Source organism: Hesperophylax consimilis, chromosome 29 (assembly GCF_061612785.1).
Source record: "Hesperophylax consimilis isolate HC1 chromosome 29, BYU_Hcon_1.0, whole genome shotgun sequence".
Classification (NCBI taxonomy): Eukaryota; Metazoa; Arthropoda; class Insecta; order Trichoptera; family Limnephilidae; genus Hesperophylax; species Hesperophylax consimilis.
This window is the reverse complement of record NC_142864.1, coordinates 9,371,722-9,393,234: the sequence shown is the minus strand read 5'-3', so window position 1 is coordinate 9,393,234 and position 21,513 is coordinate 9,371,722. Positions and strand designations below refer to the sequence as shown.

The 21,513-nt window shown below is 34.4% G+C and overlaps 1 protein-coding gene across 1 annotated transcript in view; it reads right to left on the bottom strand.

Moving 5' to 3' along the window:
* LOC149409855 (uncharacterized) overlaps nucleotides 1-10,458 on the bottom strand; it is a 45,656-nt gene extending 35,198 nt beyond the window's left edge. Inside the window, exons 1-3 of the mRNA XM_089649091.1 lie at nucleotides 10,344-10,458; nucleotides 8,220-8,364; nucleotides 6,643-7,715 (exon numbers count right to left, since the gene is read on the bottom strand). Coding sequence (XP_089505217.1) covers nucleotides 6,643-7,687 — 1,045 coding nt within the window. The 5' untranslated portion in view covers nucleotides 7,688-7,715; nucleotides 8,220-8,364; nucleotides 10,344-10,458. The remainder of the gene's footprint in view (nucleotides 1-6,642; nucleotides 7,716-8,219; nucleotides 8,365-10,343) is intronic.
* Between the last annotated feature and the right edge of the window lie 11,055 nt (nucleotides 10,459-21,513).

Genomic DNA, 21,513 nt, shown 5'->3' with positions numbered 1-21,513 from the left:
GGTGAAGTGCAGAAACACAAGGAGGTGAAGAGGGAGATCAACGACTGTCTGGTGCAATTTGATGGAAGCACCCTCCCCAATAAAGACTCCATTGAAATGCACGGAGTAAGTATATCTATCAGACCGGCTCAAGTATCGGGGCTCTATAGAAGCTCAAGTAAATCTGGCTTCCAATTAACTGGGCGTCTTGTACAGGGCTAGCATATAGCATATAGATATAGTGACCAGCTGCTAACCCTATACAAATCTCAAGTACGCCCAACAATCGCATTTGGGAGCCACCTCTGGGCTGGAGCCCCAAAATACTTGATAAACCTACTCGATTCTGTGCAAAGGAGGGCAGTCCGTCTGATTGACATTCCATTGTTAACACTAGAAAGACCGAAGCGGTCATTTTGACCGTTTCACGATGTAATATGACAATATTTTGCTTAAAATTTATGGTAATGATCTGATTTTTTTTACTTTTCATAATTCATGATTTAACGACCATGGTGAAAAAAAACAGGTACGTACCTTATTTATTTATAGAAATATAATGATGTATACCTACAAAAGACCGCCGCGGTCAATGTGACCGTTAGGGCCATTTTAAGCTGGGATTGTTTAGGATCTTCTTTATTCAAGTTTAAAATATACTCATTCCACCTTACACATGGTACTACTAATTTACCTTTCTCTTTCTTTCGGTATCGTTCTTACTCGATCTGCACTGTGGGTGTCAGTTGTTAGTATTCTACCGCATGCAGAGGCGGATTAACTGTTGAGAGCGCCCTAGGCAAGCACCTCATCGGCGCCCCTCTAGCGACCACATATTATAAATTTTAACAAGTACCTAAAGTAGCCGAATTCGTAGTTAGGTGGGTTTTACGTGAAAATAAAAATTTCGTGGGAGGGGGTGGGGGGGGTGGCTAGAGAATTTCAAGAAAATAAAATTTGTCCCGAAAAAAAAAATTCATGGGGGGGGGAGGGGGGTGGCTAGAGAATTTTTTAAAATTGATGTTTTTACGTGAAAATTATGTTTTTAACTTGACTCTGAAATAGCCCGACCAGTCGCCTTTTAGATTTTTTCAGCGCCGATTCTCGTTCTGAGTAGCCTAAATGGCGATATATCGCCCTCGTTGGCAACACTGCCAGCTATCTTTTTTTCACATACCAAGTTTCATCACAATCGGTTCAGTAGTTTTTTTGCATGAAGAAGTAACATATACCTATACAAACACACACATATACACTTTCGCAGTTATAATATTAATAGGGATAATTAATAAAACATAAAAAATTTAAATGATCAATTATTTATGTAAAGGAATAAGTACTCACTAATAAGTACCTACCTAGAAATGCCTAGGATCCCTTTGTGTTTAAATTACGAATTTTATTTTATGCACTTTTCAAATGTCACTTATGTGTTGTCTTGGTTACACTTAAACAGCATTTATTTATGAACAGCATTGTGTACTCGCTATGTGGCTGACTGAGTGACTAATAAAAATAATGTAATTTTTTAATATAAAAAAGGACGACAAATAAACTTCCCACGATAAACAGTCTATTTTGCGACTGCCTCACAACTTCTACGGCTGACGGAGTAGGCAGCATGGACAAATCGTGTTGTTTAGAACTAGTAGGAATTTCACATTGAATAGACTCAGTAGAAGACGCACTGTGAATTGCGTTAGAAAATTCCGAATCATCACTTTTTAATTTAGAAAAAAATGTCTCAATATGTTTCGTATGCTTTATAATATTTTGATTTTTTTCTTCTTTTTCCTTAGCCTTCCTTTTATAAGCTGCACCACTAGGTTTGTTCTTCAATTCACTCAATATTTGGGTAATGAACTAAAACGCAATGTACTAATTAATTCACACAAATACCGCTGCGAGTACGTAATCAATAGAAGCGCGCGTAACCGGCGACATCCAAGCTGAAAGTGATGAGTGTGACTGTCACCCCGTCATCCGTTCGGAAGTCCGGTGCCGGCCGCTTAGCCCCTGCCCCCGCTGCGCCCTTTGCCCTGCAATCTAGCAACGCCCGCGAACGAATCCACGAGAGAGCGGTCTTCTATTAAAAAATCATGCGATGGAGGCATGGAGGAATAATCAAGAAGGCGAGTATGCTTTGGAAGCTCTGCATCTCTACAGAAGTAAATAATCTTTTATATTGTGTAAGCAGGTGCATACTTACTTACAAAATTAAGTTTATATATATTTTTTTTTAATTCTAGGTGCGCCCGCCGGCGCCCCTGCGCCCCTTTGTAACTGGCGCCCCTAGGCACGTGCCTACTTTGCCTTAGGGTTAATCCGCCACTGACCGCATGTTGGTCTGTGCGTATGTATTTCAAATCATCGAAAATTTCGTTTTATTTTTGTAGATTGTTTTCTAATTTTTTTTGTTATAGTTTTATTGAAACTTTGGAACATAATATCACATCGATATGTGTGCTCGTAGAAATCTTACCGAGTCGGATATAATGGAAGAACTAGCAAGACTTAAAAACATTGCAGAGGATCAGTCAGATGAAGAATGTCGTGCCAGTAAAATTGATGACAACGTTTTTGTTTTGGAGCCCAATTTTTTTTCTTCGGACATGAAGATCATGAAGATCTTCAGATGACATCGACACCTTTTTCTAGAAATCCGACTTTAAATCGTCATGGTCGAGGAGTTAGAATAAGAGGCAGCCGCGGAGGGAGATCTACACAACTTGGAGGACGTTTTTCTGCAAGAGTAACAGACCTTCCGGAAATTGGAGATATTCAGGTTGCAGTTGACGGTACAGAATGGACGTGTACATCACATACTCAGAGTACTTTCAGCCAGCTAGGACGACGTAATTGACAAAATGTACTCAGAGAAGTTGCAGGCCCAACACCTTATGCGAAGCGATATGTATGTTGAAAACAATAAAGTTTCAAAAGACTTATTATGGTCGACATTATGGGGACTCCTCATATTCAAAGAAACTATAAGTAAGAACAGATTCAAAAAATTATTAAAAATTTGCGTTTTGATTTGCGAACTACGAGATCTTCACGACTGGCAACTGATAAATTTGCACTAGCATCGGTAATTTGGAACAAGTTCATTGAAAACTGTAATCTGTGTTACGTTCCTGGTGAAATTTTGACGGGCGATGAAAAGCTATTTCCTAGCAAAACTCGTTGTCCGTTTACTCAGTATATAGCAAATTAGCCTGACAAATTTGGAAAAAATATTGGCTTGTGGTGGCCGTAGATACTAAATACCTATGTTATGGATTTCCATATTTAGGTAAAACTGAAGAAAGTTCAAATGAGTCACTACCAGAACATGTAATAATGAAACTATTACAACCGCATCTCAAGAAAAGACGAAACATCACAACAAAATTTTTTTTTGCTTCGATGAAGCTGGCAGAGAAAATACGAGCTGAACAAATAAGTATTGTCGAAACGACGAGAAGGGCCAGGAGAGAAATACCAGCAGTTTGCAAAACCATTTGTACTCCACGTTATGAATCATTTATTTTGAAGGCTAACAATGGTACTACACTAACTGTTCATCAACGAAAACCGAAGAAAAATGTAATGATATTGAGTTCAGTATATCCGGATGTTCAATTTGGCGACAGAACAAAGAAAATTCCCGAAACGATTGAATTTTACAATTCTACAAAATATGGTGTCGATATAATCGACCAAATAGCTCGTAAATATTCCGTAAGAGCTGGAAGTAGAAGGTGGCCTGTGCACGTTTTCTACAACATACTCGAGATCTAGCCGCTATGAATGCATGGATAATTTATAAAAAAAGATAACAAAAAAAAAATATATCTCGTCACAATTTTATTCTAAAGCTTGTTGGAGAACTACGGTCAACATATACAAATACCAGCGCTGGTCCAGTTGTGTTTGCTACTGAAGAATTGACAGAAAGGGAATCCGAAAATAAAAATTCTAAAAGACGAGAGTGCCAAATTAATAAAAAATGTAAGCAAAATAAAACAACTGACACATTTAATAATTGTAAGAAATCTGTTTGCGGAAAGTGCCTCGGATATTATAAAAAAAACATTTTGTACTAAATGTGCACCTAATCGATTAAAGTAAATCATTTCAATGCATAATTATTGTTTTATTTATTTAATATTAGCCAAATATGACACAATTACAATAATAATAAACTCGCATGTTATCAGCGGTCAAAATGACCGTTGTGGTCTTTATAGGTATGGAGCAGTACCCGGTCTTTCTAGTGTTAACAAACCTATTGCCATCTCTAGTCATCCATCTCATTGTGCACAGACGCAATGTGGGCGTGGTAAGTCTGCTACGGAAAAATATTTTTGGATGGGAAAAAAAAAACGGAATTTCGAAAAAGTAATTTATTTTTTTACTTCTATCATCATGAAGAATCACCTCCCGATGTTAGCGCACTTTCCCCCCGGAAACTCTGTATATATGACTTATTTGTTATTTTTTGTAATATTATTTTAATGTGTAAATATGTTTATAATAATAATTTTACTGCTATTTTCTTGTAAAATAAAAAAAATTAGATTAACAAATTTAGTTTTTTTTTACGCTTAAAAAAAAATTAAAATTTTTGGTGTTCTCCTGAGAAATCTTCTGGGAAAATACATAAATACGTAAGTATAGTGTTCTCTCTCTCAAAATACTTGAGTCGGGCCATGTCAAGAGTCAGAATAATAGAAGAGTATGTATGAATGTGAATGAGGCAAGGAGTGTGTGTCAATACCGAGTTTGGCGGTCCGTCCTCTCTGCCTACCCCTGCAGAGAAACGGCCTGGTTAAAGGTGGTTAGTTAGCGAAAAAATATTATTAAAAGAGAATTATAGTAATAAGGGAAACTTATGCATGAGAAAAAAGTCTTATTTAGGGTTATCATTAGGATAAGTATGAGATGAATAAAAAACAAGTATATTTTCATTCATCGTTGTTGTCTAATGTACGAAAACAGACAAGCAACCATGAATAAACAAATACTGACTTTTTTATTTTATTTGTTTTTTATTAAGGATATTTAATTACAAAGATAACATTAATGGCAACTGCAAATATAATGTTCTTATAATAAATTCACAAAATTATAAAGTTAAAATATTTAAATACTTATAAAGAAAAATCACACATGTGTTCGCCTTTAGTTAATAATAAAATATCAGAACTTAATTGTCTTAATTAACATTTCCTCCCTAATTAACATAACAAATAAAACAGATTCAATTATCTTCAAATTTCTGGATTAAATCCATTGATGTATTATATTTAGATGAGACATGAATTGAAATAATAGGTTTCACTTTTTTACGTCCAATTAGGTTCTCCTAGTGAGTTCACAAAACACTACTACTAATCCATGGACTAATTCTGCATGAGACACTGATTATAATAAGATTAGTATAACTGGTTCTTATTATGTAAGAGCGTAGAAATTAATGAATTAAAAATGTCAGTTAAGTTAAAACATAAAAAAAAATATTTTGAAAAATTACAATTTAATTAATTAATTTTTAGGCATTCAACAGTGTAAAACTTGAAATTAAAATTGAGGAAAATAAAAATAAATTCACACACAAAATTACAAAATGGATTAAAGAACAAAAAAGACAATATTACCAAAATGTCAAAATGAGTTGTCAAAATTTTGTCACCAGATAAAAATAATATTTCAGAAATTTGAAATCGATTTCAGCGTTCCTCTCTTATTTTCAACGAACAGTAAGATAATTTTCTTAAATTGCTCCGCAGCTCTACCGAAATTCCCCAGATTTAATTTTTTCAAATACGATATTTTGCGACTCGTCAGATAAGTCGGAGATATTCATTTTTCGTTTAGCATTAAATATTTTTATGTTTTTTAAAAAGTTAAATATTTCCATTTCCTTTGATGATATAAACACAAGTTTTTTCAGATTGGGTGGAGAGCAATGTACATAATTATTTAAAAACATACAATCTTCTAAACTCATGACTGAGGATGAGATACCGTCGACCAGAATCAGGTCAATTTGATAACTTGGTAAACCGTGCATTTTGTAAAGTTTTTGTAACCCTAACCAATCTATAAGCGCGTAATGATTTTCACGGGTGTATATATAAAAAGGATCAGATATTTTAACATTTTTCATTAATTGAGTAAATATATTGTGAAGACGGGTCATCTCGAAGGCGCCGTCTTGAGTAACTATATTGAGAATTTGATCGGTGTCTGAAAGCAGAAAGTCTCGGAGACCTATCGAATCTTTGAAGTTCATCAATGTCTTTGGTAATGATTCGAGATAACTCGTTTGTTCAGCCCGGTAAAATGGGTCAACAGTCTGTCGTCTTCGTTCAATCGCAACATCTTGATGAAATGCTAAAATTTGCTCCTCCACCGCCTCTGTAAACTGTTTACCCAGCCATCGCATCAGCTGCTTTAAGCGCTTGTTGAGTTCGTCCAAAGATTTTGCAGATTTACAAATGATTATTTTACTATAAAGATCTATTTCAAATTCTGGAAAAAGTCTTAATTTTCCTGTTTGAAGCTTATTTTGTACAACAAACTCTTTAAGAATTTCTACACTAGGTTTTTTTTCTTGGAGAAAATACAACATGTTAAGGACTTTCAATTCATCTTCTGTAAAACAATTAAAATCACTAATTAAAACAACTCTATCGTCATTCTGTAACTTATATTTTGCTATAACATGTTTATACAGTTCTTCAACAACGTCATCTTGCAACATCATATTCTGAGATATCACAGAACTTTTTGAAATGTTCAATCTTCTAATGACAACCCAGTCCGACAGTTCGTTTATTTCGGGAGTGTTACACTTCAAGGCTTTGATGAAATTATGCATTCCGTGAGTAGTCGTTATGGATTCATTTATCAGAGACAATTTATTATGGAAGTGGGTCACATTAAACAAGGGTTCATTGGTAAAAACTCGGTACATTTTCCCGAGATGTGCGCCGTCGGTGTTAAATTTGTTCGGAACTAATACATAGACCGCAATGTTCAGTGCGTCTAAGGAAAAGTTTTCCTTGGTTTGATTCTTATAATATTTGTCTCGTATTTGGTTCAAAATATCCTTTGCGCCTGGGCTGTCGAACACCACAGTCTTCGCGTCGAATCCACTGCTTGTGTTATTGATTAGCACTCCGCTGGACTCCATCAAGAACTTGAGCGTGAATGTAGTTATCTGGGCGAGCAAGCCCCCTTGACAGTAACCCGTTATGGCGATGTTATAACTCCTACCATGTTCCGCGTTCGCTGAATATACTAATCGCCGTACAGACTCCGCGAAAGTTACTGCGCTTAGTATTATCTCATTGAAGAATTGGAGAGTTTTTACAACTTTGTTACTGGTGAACGTCGCCTGGCTGCTTAGCGGAATTGACCCCTGGTGGGCCACTACCACCTGCTGTAACTTACTGTGTACGAAAGCTGCACCATTATAATTGTAGCAACGGCCAGTAAACAAGAGACGCCAGCCCTCGGGTAGATCCAGCCCATTCAAATATTCACTTTTCATCTTCTGGGTTTTGTTGACTGCTTCTGCAAACAAGGCCATGTTGAGGTCGCTGGGATAAGGATCTGTATCCAGGATGTCCGGAGGATGCTCAGCGGGTGACTCCAGGAGCAAATTTATTGATTCTGTTCCTGAACGATCCATCACCAAATGTTTACATACTTCCATGGCTGCGAAAGGTTGTCGGCTCCTGTCTCTGAAACAGTAGTACCAAAAGATGTCACAATGTACCAACTGAAGTCGCATGATGCCAAACGGGATGACAGAAAATATTCTCGCATAAATGTAGAAAAAATTATTTCTGTCGTATTTAGATATTATTGTCTTACTGCTATTTAAAAAAAATGTCTCTAATAACCGGTTAGCGGGAAAGAAGAGGAAAATGTGTAAAAAGAGGGAAAATATGGGGATATTATTTATAATATATAATTAGGGACTACATTATAAACACCTTCACAAAATATGAGGTTCATTTTTGTCATAAGAAAAGTACTAAAATTGTTGTAGTAAAATGTACAAGTACAATTAATGTAAGTATACGTTAATTATTAGACGATGCTATCATTTTGTGTACACACATGGAATAAAGAAGAAAACTAGACATGCATTCCATTCAGATTTGTAAATAAAAAAAATAAAGTTGATAATAATTATTATTTGTCATGATATTTTCTACCACCAAATTAAATAAAAAGATCACCTATTACGGGTGTGATTTACCGATGAAAATTGCAGATATCAATATAGGTGCTCTGGTTCGATGAAGGGGTTTTTTGCCCTCGCCAGAGTTTGTAGTCAAGAACAAAGGATCTGTAGCACTCTGCCATAAAGGTCGTCTTAAATCACTGAAAAATTTAATTTTTCATCAATACAAAATTGCTAATCACTTACAAGTGAGGTATTGAAGAGTTGATGATGGTATCTTTAAATTTAACTAGTTGTGATTGTAGGCAAAACTGAATTATGAAGACGTGATTTTCCTTTATATATATTTTGTTTAATATCAGATAGCAATTATCAGTATAGATAGCAGGGCTTATTAAAACTACAAACGTAATTCAACATACAAATTAACATAATTCAATCTTTAAATTAGCTACAAACATAATTCAATTTTCAAATTAACAACAAACATAATTCAATATACACAATTTTCGAGAAATAGAATTATAACAACAGCCAATTTCTTTAAAAATGCTAAATCGTATACATCATATACATATATTAAGGGTACGATATATCATTATCCAATTTCAGGGAATTAATTTGCTTTTAAAATCGTTCATATTTCAACATTTCGGTTACCTTAATTTAGTTATTGGACAATAATATATTGTACCATCTCACACCTAAATACAAGTAGTGGTGCTGAGCCGTGGTCGTTCTTAGCATTGGGATGGCTATTACGCCCTTTGTTTTGAATCTATTGAGTATGTTATCTATGGGGTGAATCTTATTGAAGAAAATTCTTTATAAGTGTGATATGATGCGTTTCTTTTATACAATTATTCTATGATAGTTGGTACATTAAATTCCCGAAATATAATTGGATAACTTAACACAAGCAACGTTTCTCTCTGCCCCTTTTCTAGGACGGGTGGGTATTGTAGAATATGATTGCTGTTAGTTTACAGTTGTCTTTAAATTAAATTAAGGGTTTTAAAGACGTAGAATTCGTCTATAAGTTGTTGCGAATGTTACTTATAAACGTTTCGTAAAACATTAAAAAATATCTAGAATATAACCTTAAAATACTACCTAATAAAATTTTCATAAAAGCGTTCCGAGAAATAATTGTATTTAATAAATTGGGATAGTGTTTTAAAAAATGGCATTAAATTACTATGTAACAAGAAAGGGTTTCGAAGTGCTGATTTCTATATACGAGTAGAAGCAGCGAATGTACCTAATTTGTTTACGTTTTATAAAACGTAACCTTAAAATACTAATTCTTGTAGAAGCGTTCAGGAAACAAAAACAACATTTCACATAGAGGTCATTTTAAACGCGTTCTAAAAAATGTATGTAATATTAGTGCTGTAAAAAAGCTAAAGCGGAGGTTATATGAAAACTTACGGACTTCCATTATTTATACTTCTATAAAATAGCTACAGACACAACTATTACATGTTTGGGGTGATATTTCGTAAGAATTACGATCATGTATCTATACTATCATATATTTCAATCAATACTAATCTAACCTAGTCTACCTATAAGTTTTGCATGTACTTGTATCTCTAACTTTTTATATCCATCTAGAGTTTCTGTTAATTGTATATTTTCTGATGTCACTGTTTATAATTTACTGTATATTTATATGTATATTTTATACCGTTGATATTAAAATAAATAAATAGATATGAAAAATAGCCGAGAACCCACGGAAAAGTGATACAGTTTTTTGGAGGGATACGTAACAAACTTTTAAAGTTTTGTAATAGCACTTCTACTTCCAGAAAATAACCTCAGATACAAGATTAAGATGCACGTTTTAAATAATTGAGATGTTTTAGGGCATGTTTATAACAGTAACAAAAATTAAAAACTTGGTGCAAAAATTAGATAATTATTAGTAATTTATTGCAAGCTTCAGCTTGCAGAGTGAAGATCGCCCTGATGATAGCCAACCTTCGATAGGAGAGGGCACCATAATAAGAAAAATAATATAAAAAATGGCAAAAATAAATAAGTTAGGTTAGGATATGTCATCATTTTCATTTTCGCTTTAGATTATAATTTCTATAATTAATCAAGTATAGACGATAGGTTTAACAATGCGTATTTAAGCACGCCGGTCGTAAAAATATAGAATATCACGTACGCCGGCCATATTATTGTCATTATACTAATGTAATACAAGTTTAGTTTCGAACTCCATTTGCCGTCGACAAGACGAATTATTTATGACTCGACTCGTTATCACGCCGCTAGATAAATCATATCGCTATAACGATTGCAGTCAGAGCATAAATGAACCACTCAGAGACAGACCGATAGCAAAATATAAAATAATTATTTCCCGCCGACGGAAAAAATAATCTTGCAAACAAGCCGTCAAAAGACTTGAAGAACAAACATAAACTCACACGCAGAATAATTAGCTGCCTAGATCTCACAAGTCACATTATAAAATAAATACAATCATCAATTATTCGTAGACTAGATAACAACGCAGACACGAAGTAATCACACAAGACTTTATATTATTTCCACATGGACAGGACACTATAGCACAACATTGCGAAACAATCCGAAAACACAAAACTTGTACTGTTTACAAAGAACGCATAAACTGTTCAAAAGTTCACAAAACTTTAATAAAATAAACAAAAGAACGTTGAAAATTTTGTTGAACATTGAAGAAAAAAATTTGAATTTTTGTTGTGTCGTTCGAAAACTGAAAAATTCTAATATCACAAAATAAATTTAATTTGAGTTTTGAACTTTTTGAGTGGTTTGAATCAGTTGCGTGGTAGAAATATACTCACTGTTTGGCTTTGTACACAATGGGCTTTTAGTTGACAACTTTGTAAACTGGATTTGTGTTATTTTGTTATTTATTATTTCGGTTTGACCCATAAATCAACTGGTTTGACCACGGTTTGACGGACAACCATTACACATAATGGCGAGGACTGGCCGCGTCCACGGGAAGCAGTGTTGCCAACGGATCTTGGCCTAATGTCCAAGTTGGAAGTCCCCATTTATCTTTTTGGATACATAATATCATTTTGAGTTGGAAGTGTTAAAAATAAATAGCAATACTACAATAATAATAAATTTCCCTTCATATCACACCACTGCTTTATAGTTCTCTACTGTCGAGGCCTGAAAGGTAAAAGTTCGACGAAGGAAGTAACATAAAGTGGCTAATACCTACTCTGAAATCCCGGAATCATACACATGATAATTAAAACCCGGGATTAAGAAAACACGAATTGGACTTTAAGTACTTAAGTATAATTACAAATTATTGATTTGCTTTAGTCTGGAAAACAAAACATTAGTATTAAACATTATGCACACACACACATTTACATCCGCGTGAAATATAGTTTTTTTATTATTTGTGATTTGGCTGATTTAAATAACTTGTCTCTGAAGTAGCCTAATAGGCGACCAGTCGCCTTTTAGATTTTTTCGTCGCCGATTCTCGTTCTGAGTAGCCTAAATGGCGATAAATCGCCTTCGTTGGCAACACTGGCGGGAATCAACTATCTATAGATTGATAACTCCAGCCTCTTCCCATACGATTGGTTTGGTTAAGTTTTAACCTTTAGATCAGGCAAATTTGAAGACACCACGCATCGCAGACGTCACACCACACCATCGACAAAGGATAGAGGAAATTTAAAAAAAGGCGCAACCATAGACAATATAATTCTGCTTCGGAACCTACCGAAAACCCAATTCATTAGCCTAAAATGTAACCCAAGACCATAAGGTCCTATCTGACAAAGCCCTGTCCTAAGAAATAAATCAGTTTTAAAGTATCTTTCTTTACGGCTTGGTTGATGATCTGGCGTGTAGATAGCACAGATCATCCAGGGAATATTATATTTCCCTATGAAAATGAATTTGTTGATTAATAAATTATCTCTGCAGGGAGAAAAATAACAAACCAGTCACCAAAATACAAATGAACTGAGAGACTCACCCAAAAAAATGGCATTCACAATTGAGGTCTTTTATTTTGTCATCAGATTCGGTTTCAGGCAGCAATCAGCAATCACTTTGCATTTGCACTAGATAAGGTTATAAGAACAACCAGCTCATAAGAGAGAAGAATTATTAATGTCCAAGATGAATCAGCACATTCATTGTAATAATACACACTGCCGATTTTGTGACATTTTATTTTGTCAAAAAATATATTTTAATTATTTTTGTCTTAAATAGACCTCTTTTGACGAAATAACACAATCTCAGATGAATCTACTGATCAGATGTAAAAGGTGACCGCAATTTGCTTATCATTCACCTGCAGAGAAAATACTATCCGAAATTGACAAGAGATGTCTCTTTTTGTCCATTATATATATTAAAAAATTAATTAATTAATTTATGTTTATACACGGTGTCCGGAAACTCGTAGTACAAGCGGGAAACTGGAGAATCTACACCACATGGGGAACCCAAATAAACATAAAGTTTTTTGATTTGAGCATTTTCACAAAAAAAAAAAAAACAAAAAAAAATATTTTTCGGCTATTTTAGGGTTAAAGTTTTTTCTGGTGTTTAGGGTTGAACAACAGATGTTTTAACCCTGCAGAGCAGAAATATTTTATGATTACACCGGATTAAATGAAGGGTGATTTCAAAATAATGCTTCAAATCCGAGTTTCTTCATTTGTTTTACTTTCAAATAGTTTTAATTAGTTGGGTACTGTTGAAATGATAACAACAATATAAGACTAGTGCTGCCATCTATGTATTTAATATGTAAACTTATATGAAATAAATGACAGTCTATTCTCCATCTTTGATCAAACAGCGTTTCATTACAGGTTATGGGCCGTTCGCTTATAAATCTTCGCGATTTTGTTGTTTTTTTTTGTTTGACCAGTATAAAAAACACGATTACAAAACGCGATTGAACTGTGTCGTGACGGATTGTTATAATAAAAGTGTACAACTTTAGTATATCGCAGTTTAAAAATGTCGGCGAACTATCTTGTCAACGTACCCAAGCTAACGGGACGTGATAATTACGACATATGGTGTTTTGCGGCACAGAATTTTTTAATCCTCGAAGGCATGAAGCATCGTGTGCAGCCAGAAGTCGGGATTGAAATAAAACCTGCAGATGATGCAAAAACCAAAGCAAAATTGATTATGACAATCGACTCGTCTTTATATGTTCACGTAAAAGATGCTACATCCAGTAAAGAGTTATGGGATAAATTAAAAAAATTATTCGACGACAACGGATTTTCACGGAGAATAAGTTTGCTGAGAAATTTAATTTCGATTCGCCGAGAGAATTGCAGTTCGATGACGTCTTATGTGACGCAGATTATCGATACAGCACAGAAGCTTTCAGGAACGGGATTCGAAATTAATGACACATGGACAGCATCATTGCTACTCGCTGGTTTGCCAGATCGTTTCTCGCCGATGGTTATGGCATTAGAAAATTCAGGAATTCCTATAACGACAGACTCCATAAAAACAAAATTGTTAGATATGGATTCAGCAAGTCATGACGGGAGTGAAGTTAGCGGAGCTTTAGCAATTCGTTCAACTTCAAAGTACAAAGGAAAAAATAATACGAATATGTCTATGGCCAGCAAAAGTTATGTTGGCAGCAATGGCAGCACTGGCTTGTCAAAGTCAAACGTCAACAAGCATATAAAGTGCTACAGATGTAAACAAATCGGGCATTACAAGAACCAGTGTACAAATACAGAAAATAACTTGTCAAATCAGATAAATAAGGATCGAATGCAGTCTAATGCGTTTAGCGCAGTGTTCCTGAGTGGAAATTTTAACAAAGACGATTGGTATATCGACTCGGGCGCGAGTGTACATCTGACAGCAAATGAAAGTTGGATTATAAATGCGCAGTATGAACAAGAAAAAATAATTGTTGTCGCAAACAGTGAAAAGGTGTCAGTATTGTGTTCTGGCGATGTAAAAATCATGACTAAAACAGATAATCATGAGTATGACATCATGGTGAAAAACGTATATTGTGTACCAAGTCTAACAACGAATTTATTATCTGTTAGCCAACTGATTATGAAAGGCAACCGTGTATCTTTCACTGGAAATGGTTGTTCAGTTTATAATAAAAATAACGAGTTGGTTGCTACGGCAGTGTTGGTCAATGGAGTATATAAAGTGAATTTGCTAAAACAAGACTGTTTAGCAGCATCAGTTGTGTCAGGAATGACTTGGCACCGAAGGTTAGGACACATAAACAAAGATTATTTGAATCAGATGGAAAAAGCTGTGCATGGTATGTCACTTGATAAAAAAGTTGACATAAGCAAATCTTCATGCACAACATGTTGTGAAGGCAAACAATGCCGGTTACCTTTTAAGAGCAGTGGCCAACGAAGCAGTAATCTCCTAGATATTGTGCACACAGACATATGTGGGCCTATGGAGAATGTGTCTATGGGCGGCTCGAGATACTTCTTGTTATTTGTTGATGATCATAGTAGGATGACATTTGTTTATTTCTTAAAACACAAAAATCAGGCTTTGAAGTATTTCAAGATTTTTAAAGCTCAGGTGGAAAATCAAACAAAAAAACAATCAAAGTATTAAGGAGTGACAACGGACTGGAGTATTGCAATGAAGAATTTGATGATTTCCTGAATAGTGCCGGTGTGATTCATCAGAAAAGCAACCCTTACACCCCACAACAGAATGGATTGTGTGAACGATTTAATCGCACAATAGTTGAAAAAGCAAGATGTCTACTTTTTGATGCAAACTTAGGCAAATAGTTCTGGGGTGAGGCCACCAATACGGCAGTGTACCTGCAGAATCGGATTGTGGCAGCGGCATTGGAAAATAAAACTCCATATGAGTTGTGGACTGGCTCCAAACCGGATATAAGTCATATCAGAGTTTTCGGTAGCACTGTGATGGTCCATGTAGCTAAAGAAAAGCGAAAGAAGTGGGATAAGAAAACAACCAAATGTATTCTCATAGGATATCCAGATAATATAAAAGGATATATGGTCTTCAATCCAGAAACAAGGAATGTAACGACTAGTAGAGATGTGATCATCATTGAGAAGGAATCAAAATCTGAAAATTTAATGGAAGTGCAAGGTCAGAATATTGATTCAGTGGGGGATAGTAAGGAACTTGATGATACAGAACAATGTGGTCAGAATGTTGATTCAGTGGGGGATAGTAAGGAACTTGATGATACAGAACAATGTGAAATTGAACCTGTGCCTAGTCAAGAACACTCAAGTTTCATGGACAGTTTTATAGATAATGATGAAACATATGTTCCCAGTGATTATGAAGATGCAGACAGTGAGAAAGAAAGCCCGCAGTGCCGACCTAACCGGGAGAGGAAGATTCCAGAGAGGTATGGGTTATCAAATCTGTGCGTTGACAGTGAAACATATGATAATGCGGCTGGTTTGTCTCTGCATGACGCTTTAAATGGACCAGAAAAAGAACAGTGGGAGTTGGCTATAACAGAAGAGTTGCAGTGTTTCAAAGACAATGATGCGTGGGAGTTAAGTGATGCTCCAAAAGATGGAAGAGTTGTACAGTGCAAGTGGGTGCTTCGTAAAAAGTATGATAGTGAAAATAAAGTCCGCTTTCGTGCACGTTTAGTGGCAAAAGGTTTTTCACAAGTTGAAGGTGTGGACTTTACAGAAACATTTTCTCCTGTAGTGAGACATACTACATTAAGATTACTTTTTGCATTGTCAGTACAACTAAATTTGAAAACAACACATCTTGATGTAACAACGGCTTTCTTGAATGGTACACTTGAGAAAACTGTTTACATGCAAATACCAAAAGGTTTTTCTGAAAAAACACAAAATGGTCAAGTACTTAAATTAAAAAAGGCCATTTACGGGCTTAAACAATCCTCAAGAGCTTGGTATAAAAAAGTAGATGAATGTTTGTTAAGCATAGGTTATATTAGATCTAAAATAGAACCATGTATGTATACAAAAATGAAAGATCAGTTTAAAACTATTGTCGCATTGTTTGTAGATGATTTTTTTGTTTTTTCAAATGATACTAATGAAACTAAGCATTTAAAGGATGTCTTAACAAGTCATTTCAAAATAAAAGATTTAGGAGAAATAAAGAAATGTCTGGGTGTCAACATAACTGTTAACAAATCTAAGCAAACAATAATATTAAGTCAGAAAGATTATATTGATCAGCTGTTGCATAAGTTTAATATGAGCCAAAGTAAACCTGCACAGACTCCAATGGAAACAAAGTTAAATGTGTCAAAAAATGAACATTGTGTTGGTAATTTTCCATATTAACAAATAATTGGATGTCTTATGTATTTAGCGGTTCTAAACAGACCGGACATTGCATATACGGTTGGTTTTTTAAGCCAATTTAATAATTGTTATTCCAAAGAACATTGTTCTTATGTAAAAAGGTTATTGAGATACCTAAAATGTACTAAAGATTATGGTTTAAAGTATTCCGCTAGTGGAAGCTCAATATTAAAAGGGTTTGTAGATGCTGATTGGGGCGGAAACATTATAGATAGGAGGTCATACACTGGAATTCGTTTTACTTTATCTGGTTGTGTTATATCTTGGGAAACAAAAAAACAGAATACTGTTGCACTATCTAGTAGTGAGGCTGAATATATGGCCATCACAGAAGCCTGCAAAGAAGCAATTTATTTGAGAAATTTACAATATGAAATAACTCAAAAAATGTATACTATTGATATTTTCAATGACAATCAGAGTGCGCAAAAGTTAACAGCAAATCCAGTTTTTCATAAGCGCACCAAACATATTGATATTAAATATCATTTTTGTAGAGAATGTGTAGCAAATAATATTGTAAATGTTAAGTATTTGCCAACAGCTGAAATGCCTGCTGATTTGTTCACCAAAAGTTTGGGTTCCACAAAACATTATGAATTTTTGGATAAACTAGGTGTGCAAATTGTTTAATTTAATTGTATTTATATTGTTAGTTATAGTGGGGGTGTTGAAATGATAACAACAATATAAGACTAGTGCTGCCATCTATGTATTTAATATGTAAACTTATATGAAATAAATGACTATTCTCCATCTTTGATCAAACAGCGTTTCATTACAGGTACTTTGATCTTCAGTAATAATTTATAAGAATTTGATTAAACTATTTGATTATTTGATTAATTAAGAATATTATCTTTCAACATCCAACGCTATTGAATAAAATATTGTCAATAAGGCAGTCAACGATTCAACCTACTGTTTTAGGGGCCGTTCAAGTATTATGTAAGCACTATAGGGGGGCAGGGGGGTCTTTGCTTTGCTTATTTTTGATGACATGAGGGGTGGGGGGGTCGAGATAGTGATTACGTCAGCACTGCTCAGCAGTAGTTTTTTTTTTTACACATTGGCAACCCACACATTGTCTATGTTTGAAAACCGAATACATATTCGGGGATTCCCACTGGGTCAATAAAGTTTGTTTAAATGAATATTATGTGCATTAAAGTCCTCTATCCTAAGTCTATTTTATAAGTGCTGCTTATTAATCAATAAAAAAACAGAATAAATTAACAGAAAAATGCATATAGGTACCAATTTTTACGTAAGCATGGGAGGGGGGGGGTAAGAGCTTTGCTTACTTTTGGTGACAAGGGGGAAGAGGGGGTAAATAATTGTAATAAATCTGCTTACGTAATACTTGAACGGCCCCTTAGCTGTATTAGCGTCTAATTACATTATTATTATTTTTGTTTCCCTCCTACTTATCTTATTACTTAAATATTTATACCTTTCATATATAAATAGTATGTATATACCTTTGTGATACTTTTTAGTTTTAAAAACTTTATATGCCTTTAGATATTTTGAACTTAGGAATAGTACACAACATAAAGAATGTAACAGTGTAAACAGAAAAGTAAATTTAACAATAGGTTATTGTTTTGACAATACATATTGGCAACTGATAAATAAATAGGGTATAAAATAACAAATAAAAACACCAAATATAAGAATATTTATGCACAAAATAAATTTAAAGAAGGTGTTGAGAGAATATTCATTATGATGTCAAGTATGTAATAAAAAAGTAGAACTATATATAAACTAGACATATAAAATTAACTAATTTGAGTATTTTTTTATTAACACTAGTCGGTGACTAAAAATGGGCTGCAGACTAAGGGCCCGTTCCCACTTCCGTTTTCAAATCGGAGGCGGGTCCCGTTTTAAAAACGGATGCCCTAGTGGCTGTAGTGGATGTATGGAGCTGTTCACACTTGTCCGACACGATTTGAAAACGGATCCGACATTTTTTGTCGGATGGCTCGCCTACGCAGCGCGTCCGTTTTCAAATCGTGTCGGAACACGCTCGCTCATAGTGTTGTATGGAGCTGTTCACACTTGTCGTCCAGTTGTTCCGGCAGAGTCCCCGCCAAACCCCGACCCCTCCCCGCCCGCTCCCTGTCGCAAGGAAGCAGGCACGCTGCGTGCTTGTATTTGGTTATTTTGTTAAGTAAATAAATCAAAACAACAATAATGGATAAGGAAATAAATCCCGAAAATTTAATACCACTGGTCGAAGAAAGAGTATGGTAATATTTTATCTCTAACTAAATAAAAACAAAACACTTGATGTACACAACTTTTGTACATCAAAATTATTATTTTTATTTTTTTAAGTTTACTTTTTAAAATTTTAAAGCTTTAATGAGATGCACGGAAGAGCGTATTAGTTTAATAAACACATAATAAAAAATATTTGAGTTGTTATTGTTTTCTTACTTTAAAATATCGATAGCCTTTCTTCAGGACAAATGCACTTTCTCAATTTTTTATTTTGATATGTTAAGGTCTCTGAAACTCATTCCATTAGATGGTTAAAGGAAGTGATAGACATTCTCTTAAGCCATTAAGCGCCCTTGAGGTGATTTTTCATGGTGAAAACGGCGCTATATAAATAATCCAATCATTATTATTCTAAAATAATTAAAGAACTTTAGTTCATCACTTCTCAACTCACCAATTAACACTTGGAAAATTCCTACAGAAAATCATTCGGCTATGATTGGGTGTACCCAAAATTTTCTTTTCACTTTTTTCCTTCTTTTTAATAAGTACAACATGACAACAAGAGCTTCATCGTCGTCCATTGCGCACCATTACTGAAGAATGAGCAAATAACATGTTTTTGTTGAATCGACAATTATTTTTTTTCGTAGAGTATGGTCCGTTTTTAAAACGGAAGTGTGAACAGGGCCATTGGCCATCCGTTTTTAAAACGGGACCCGCCTCCGATTTGAAAACGGAAGTGGGAACGGGCCCTAATACGGCCAAACTGAATAATGTGAACGCCGCATCAGAGAATATTTGGCTTAACATTACAAATGATAAAAATATTTGACTTATGTATTTATTTTTTCGTTATTATTCTACTACTCATATAGGAGATGTCAATAGAAAATGAATTGGCAAGGATACACCACAACCATACAATGGACCTGATTTGATGAGGAGCATGGCAGTTCTACGATATTTAAAATACGCTTATAGGAAAAAATCGTTGTCCTAATTGGTTTTATCTTATTAAAATAAATTAATTAGGACAACCATTTCTCCCTATATTTAGCATATTTTAAATGTCGCAGTTCTGCCATTTTCTTCATGGAATCAGGTCCATTCTATGGTCGTGAATCCTTGCCAATTAATTTTCTATTGACATCGGTACACCACGCATTAATTATAAACAAGATAACATTTTTATATATTTTTACAATAAACATTTCTTTTTAAATAATTCAGGCATTTCATCATACTTTACATCTTTAGTCCTTTGTACAGTAGGCAGTTTTGTGATTTTAATTTCTCCATATGTGGCAATCTAATTCTATTTACATTTCTGGTTTCGTAATTATGAACATCTCTATTAAAAAAAATTTCATCCTTAAAATATTTTGGCATTTGGTTGTTCATGACTTTATGCACAAAATTAACACATTAAATAACAGTCTCCTTTTTATTAGAATCCAATTTAGCTGCTCTCTGGTTTGATTAATGCGTATTTGCCTTTTCCCAGTATACATCTCATAGCTCTATTCTGTATAACATCTAGTTTGTTCAAATTTCCTTCATTGGCCAAATATAACATAGTACAGCAATGATCTACACTAGCAGTTAAAAACCCTTTTTCTGCAAGGCCCTGCGGGCGGCACTTGGTTGGGCTTCGCCCAGTTTAAGTGATACTAACAACAGTTACATTTAATAGGTAGATGTTGGGTCATTTACAGAGAGAGGGTGAGAATATATTGTAAATTAGATTATTACAATATAACGCCCCCGAGGTGATATCTCACAAAAGCGGCGCTATACAAATTGTCCAATAAATATAATGTTTACATTTTATTGCGTACATATGCATTGAAATTAATATTAAAATACTTCACACAGGATATAAAACATCGCAAATAAATAATTTTGAAATTTTAGAAATAAGAAAACATGTCAATATAAAATCAGAAATGATTAATAAGCAAAAAAAATTATAAACCCTCTTTTTAAATATTTTCCCACTCAACTGGTCTTTCCCATCTAACGATATTGTAATTCCTAATTCCCCCCATCTTCCACTTCTTCTTTCCAATTGTAATCTATATTTAATTTTTTACTTCAATGTATACTTACTCCTGATGTGTTGAACTTCGGTCATGAAACATGTAGAGGTTGTATGTAATTAAGTGATGTAAACAAAGTTATTTATGTTTTAATAAAATAAATAATGCCATCACAAAGTGATAAGCTTCCAGAAGAAATCTTCTTATTAAACGCTTGTTAATGGTCAAGTAATTTTGCGTAACTATTCGTATTTCTAGCTGCATATTTAAATATTCGCGCCAGTCATTTGGTTCGTTCTTATACCGCCAGAGGGGCAGAGTGGTCGAATTTTGCCTGCAGACCCCCTATTCGGGTTTTCCCCGAAACATACGATTTGAATTCGACCAATCAGAGGGCCTAGATCGTCCAGACGCTAGCGTAATAATACTATCAGATGGTACAGTAATTTTGATAATGAATAGAATTTTTTTTTTTAAGTTCGTTACAATTTAGCCAATCAAAACATATACATTTGGCAATGGTTTCTTTAATACCGGGCACAAGATATAAATTTTCGCAATTATGATTTAGTACATACTCGAAGACATAATGAATTTCAAGACCGTTGATAGCAAATTTCTTAGTGGGATAATTTAAGCAAAACCTCTCTGTGGGACGGTACTCGCTTGCTAGCATTAATGAATTTATGGGATCATATGGGTCACCTATGCA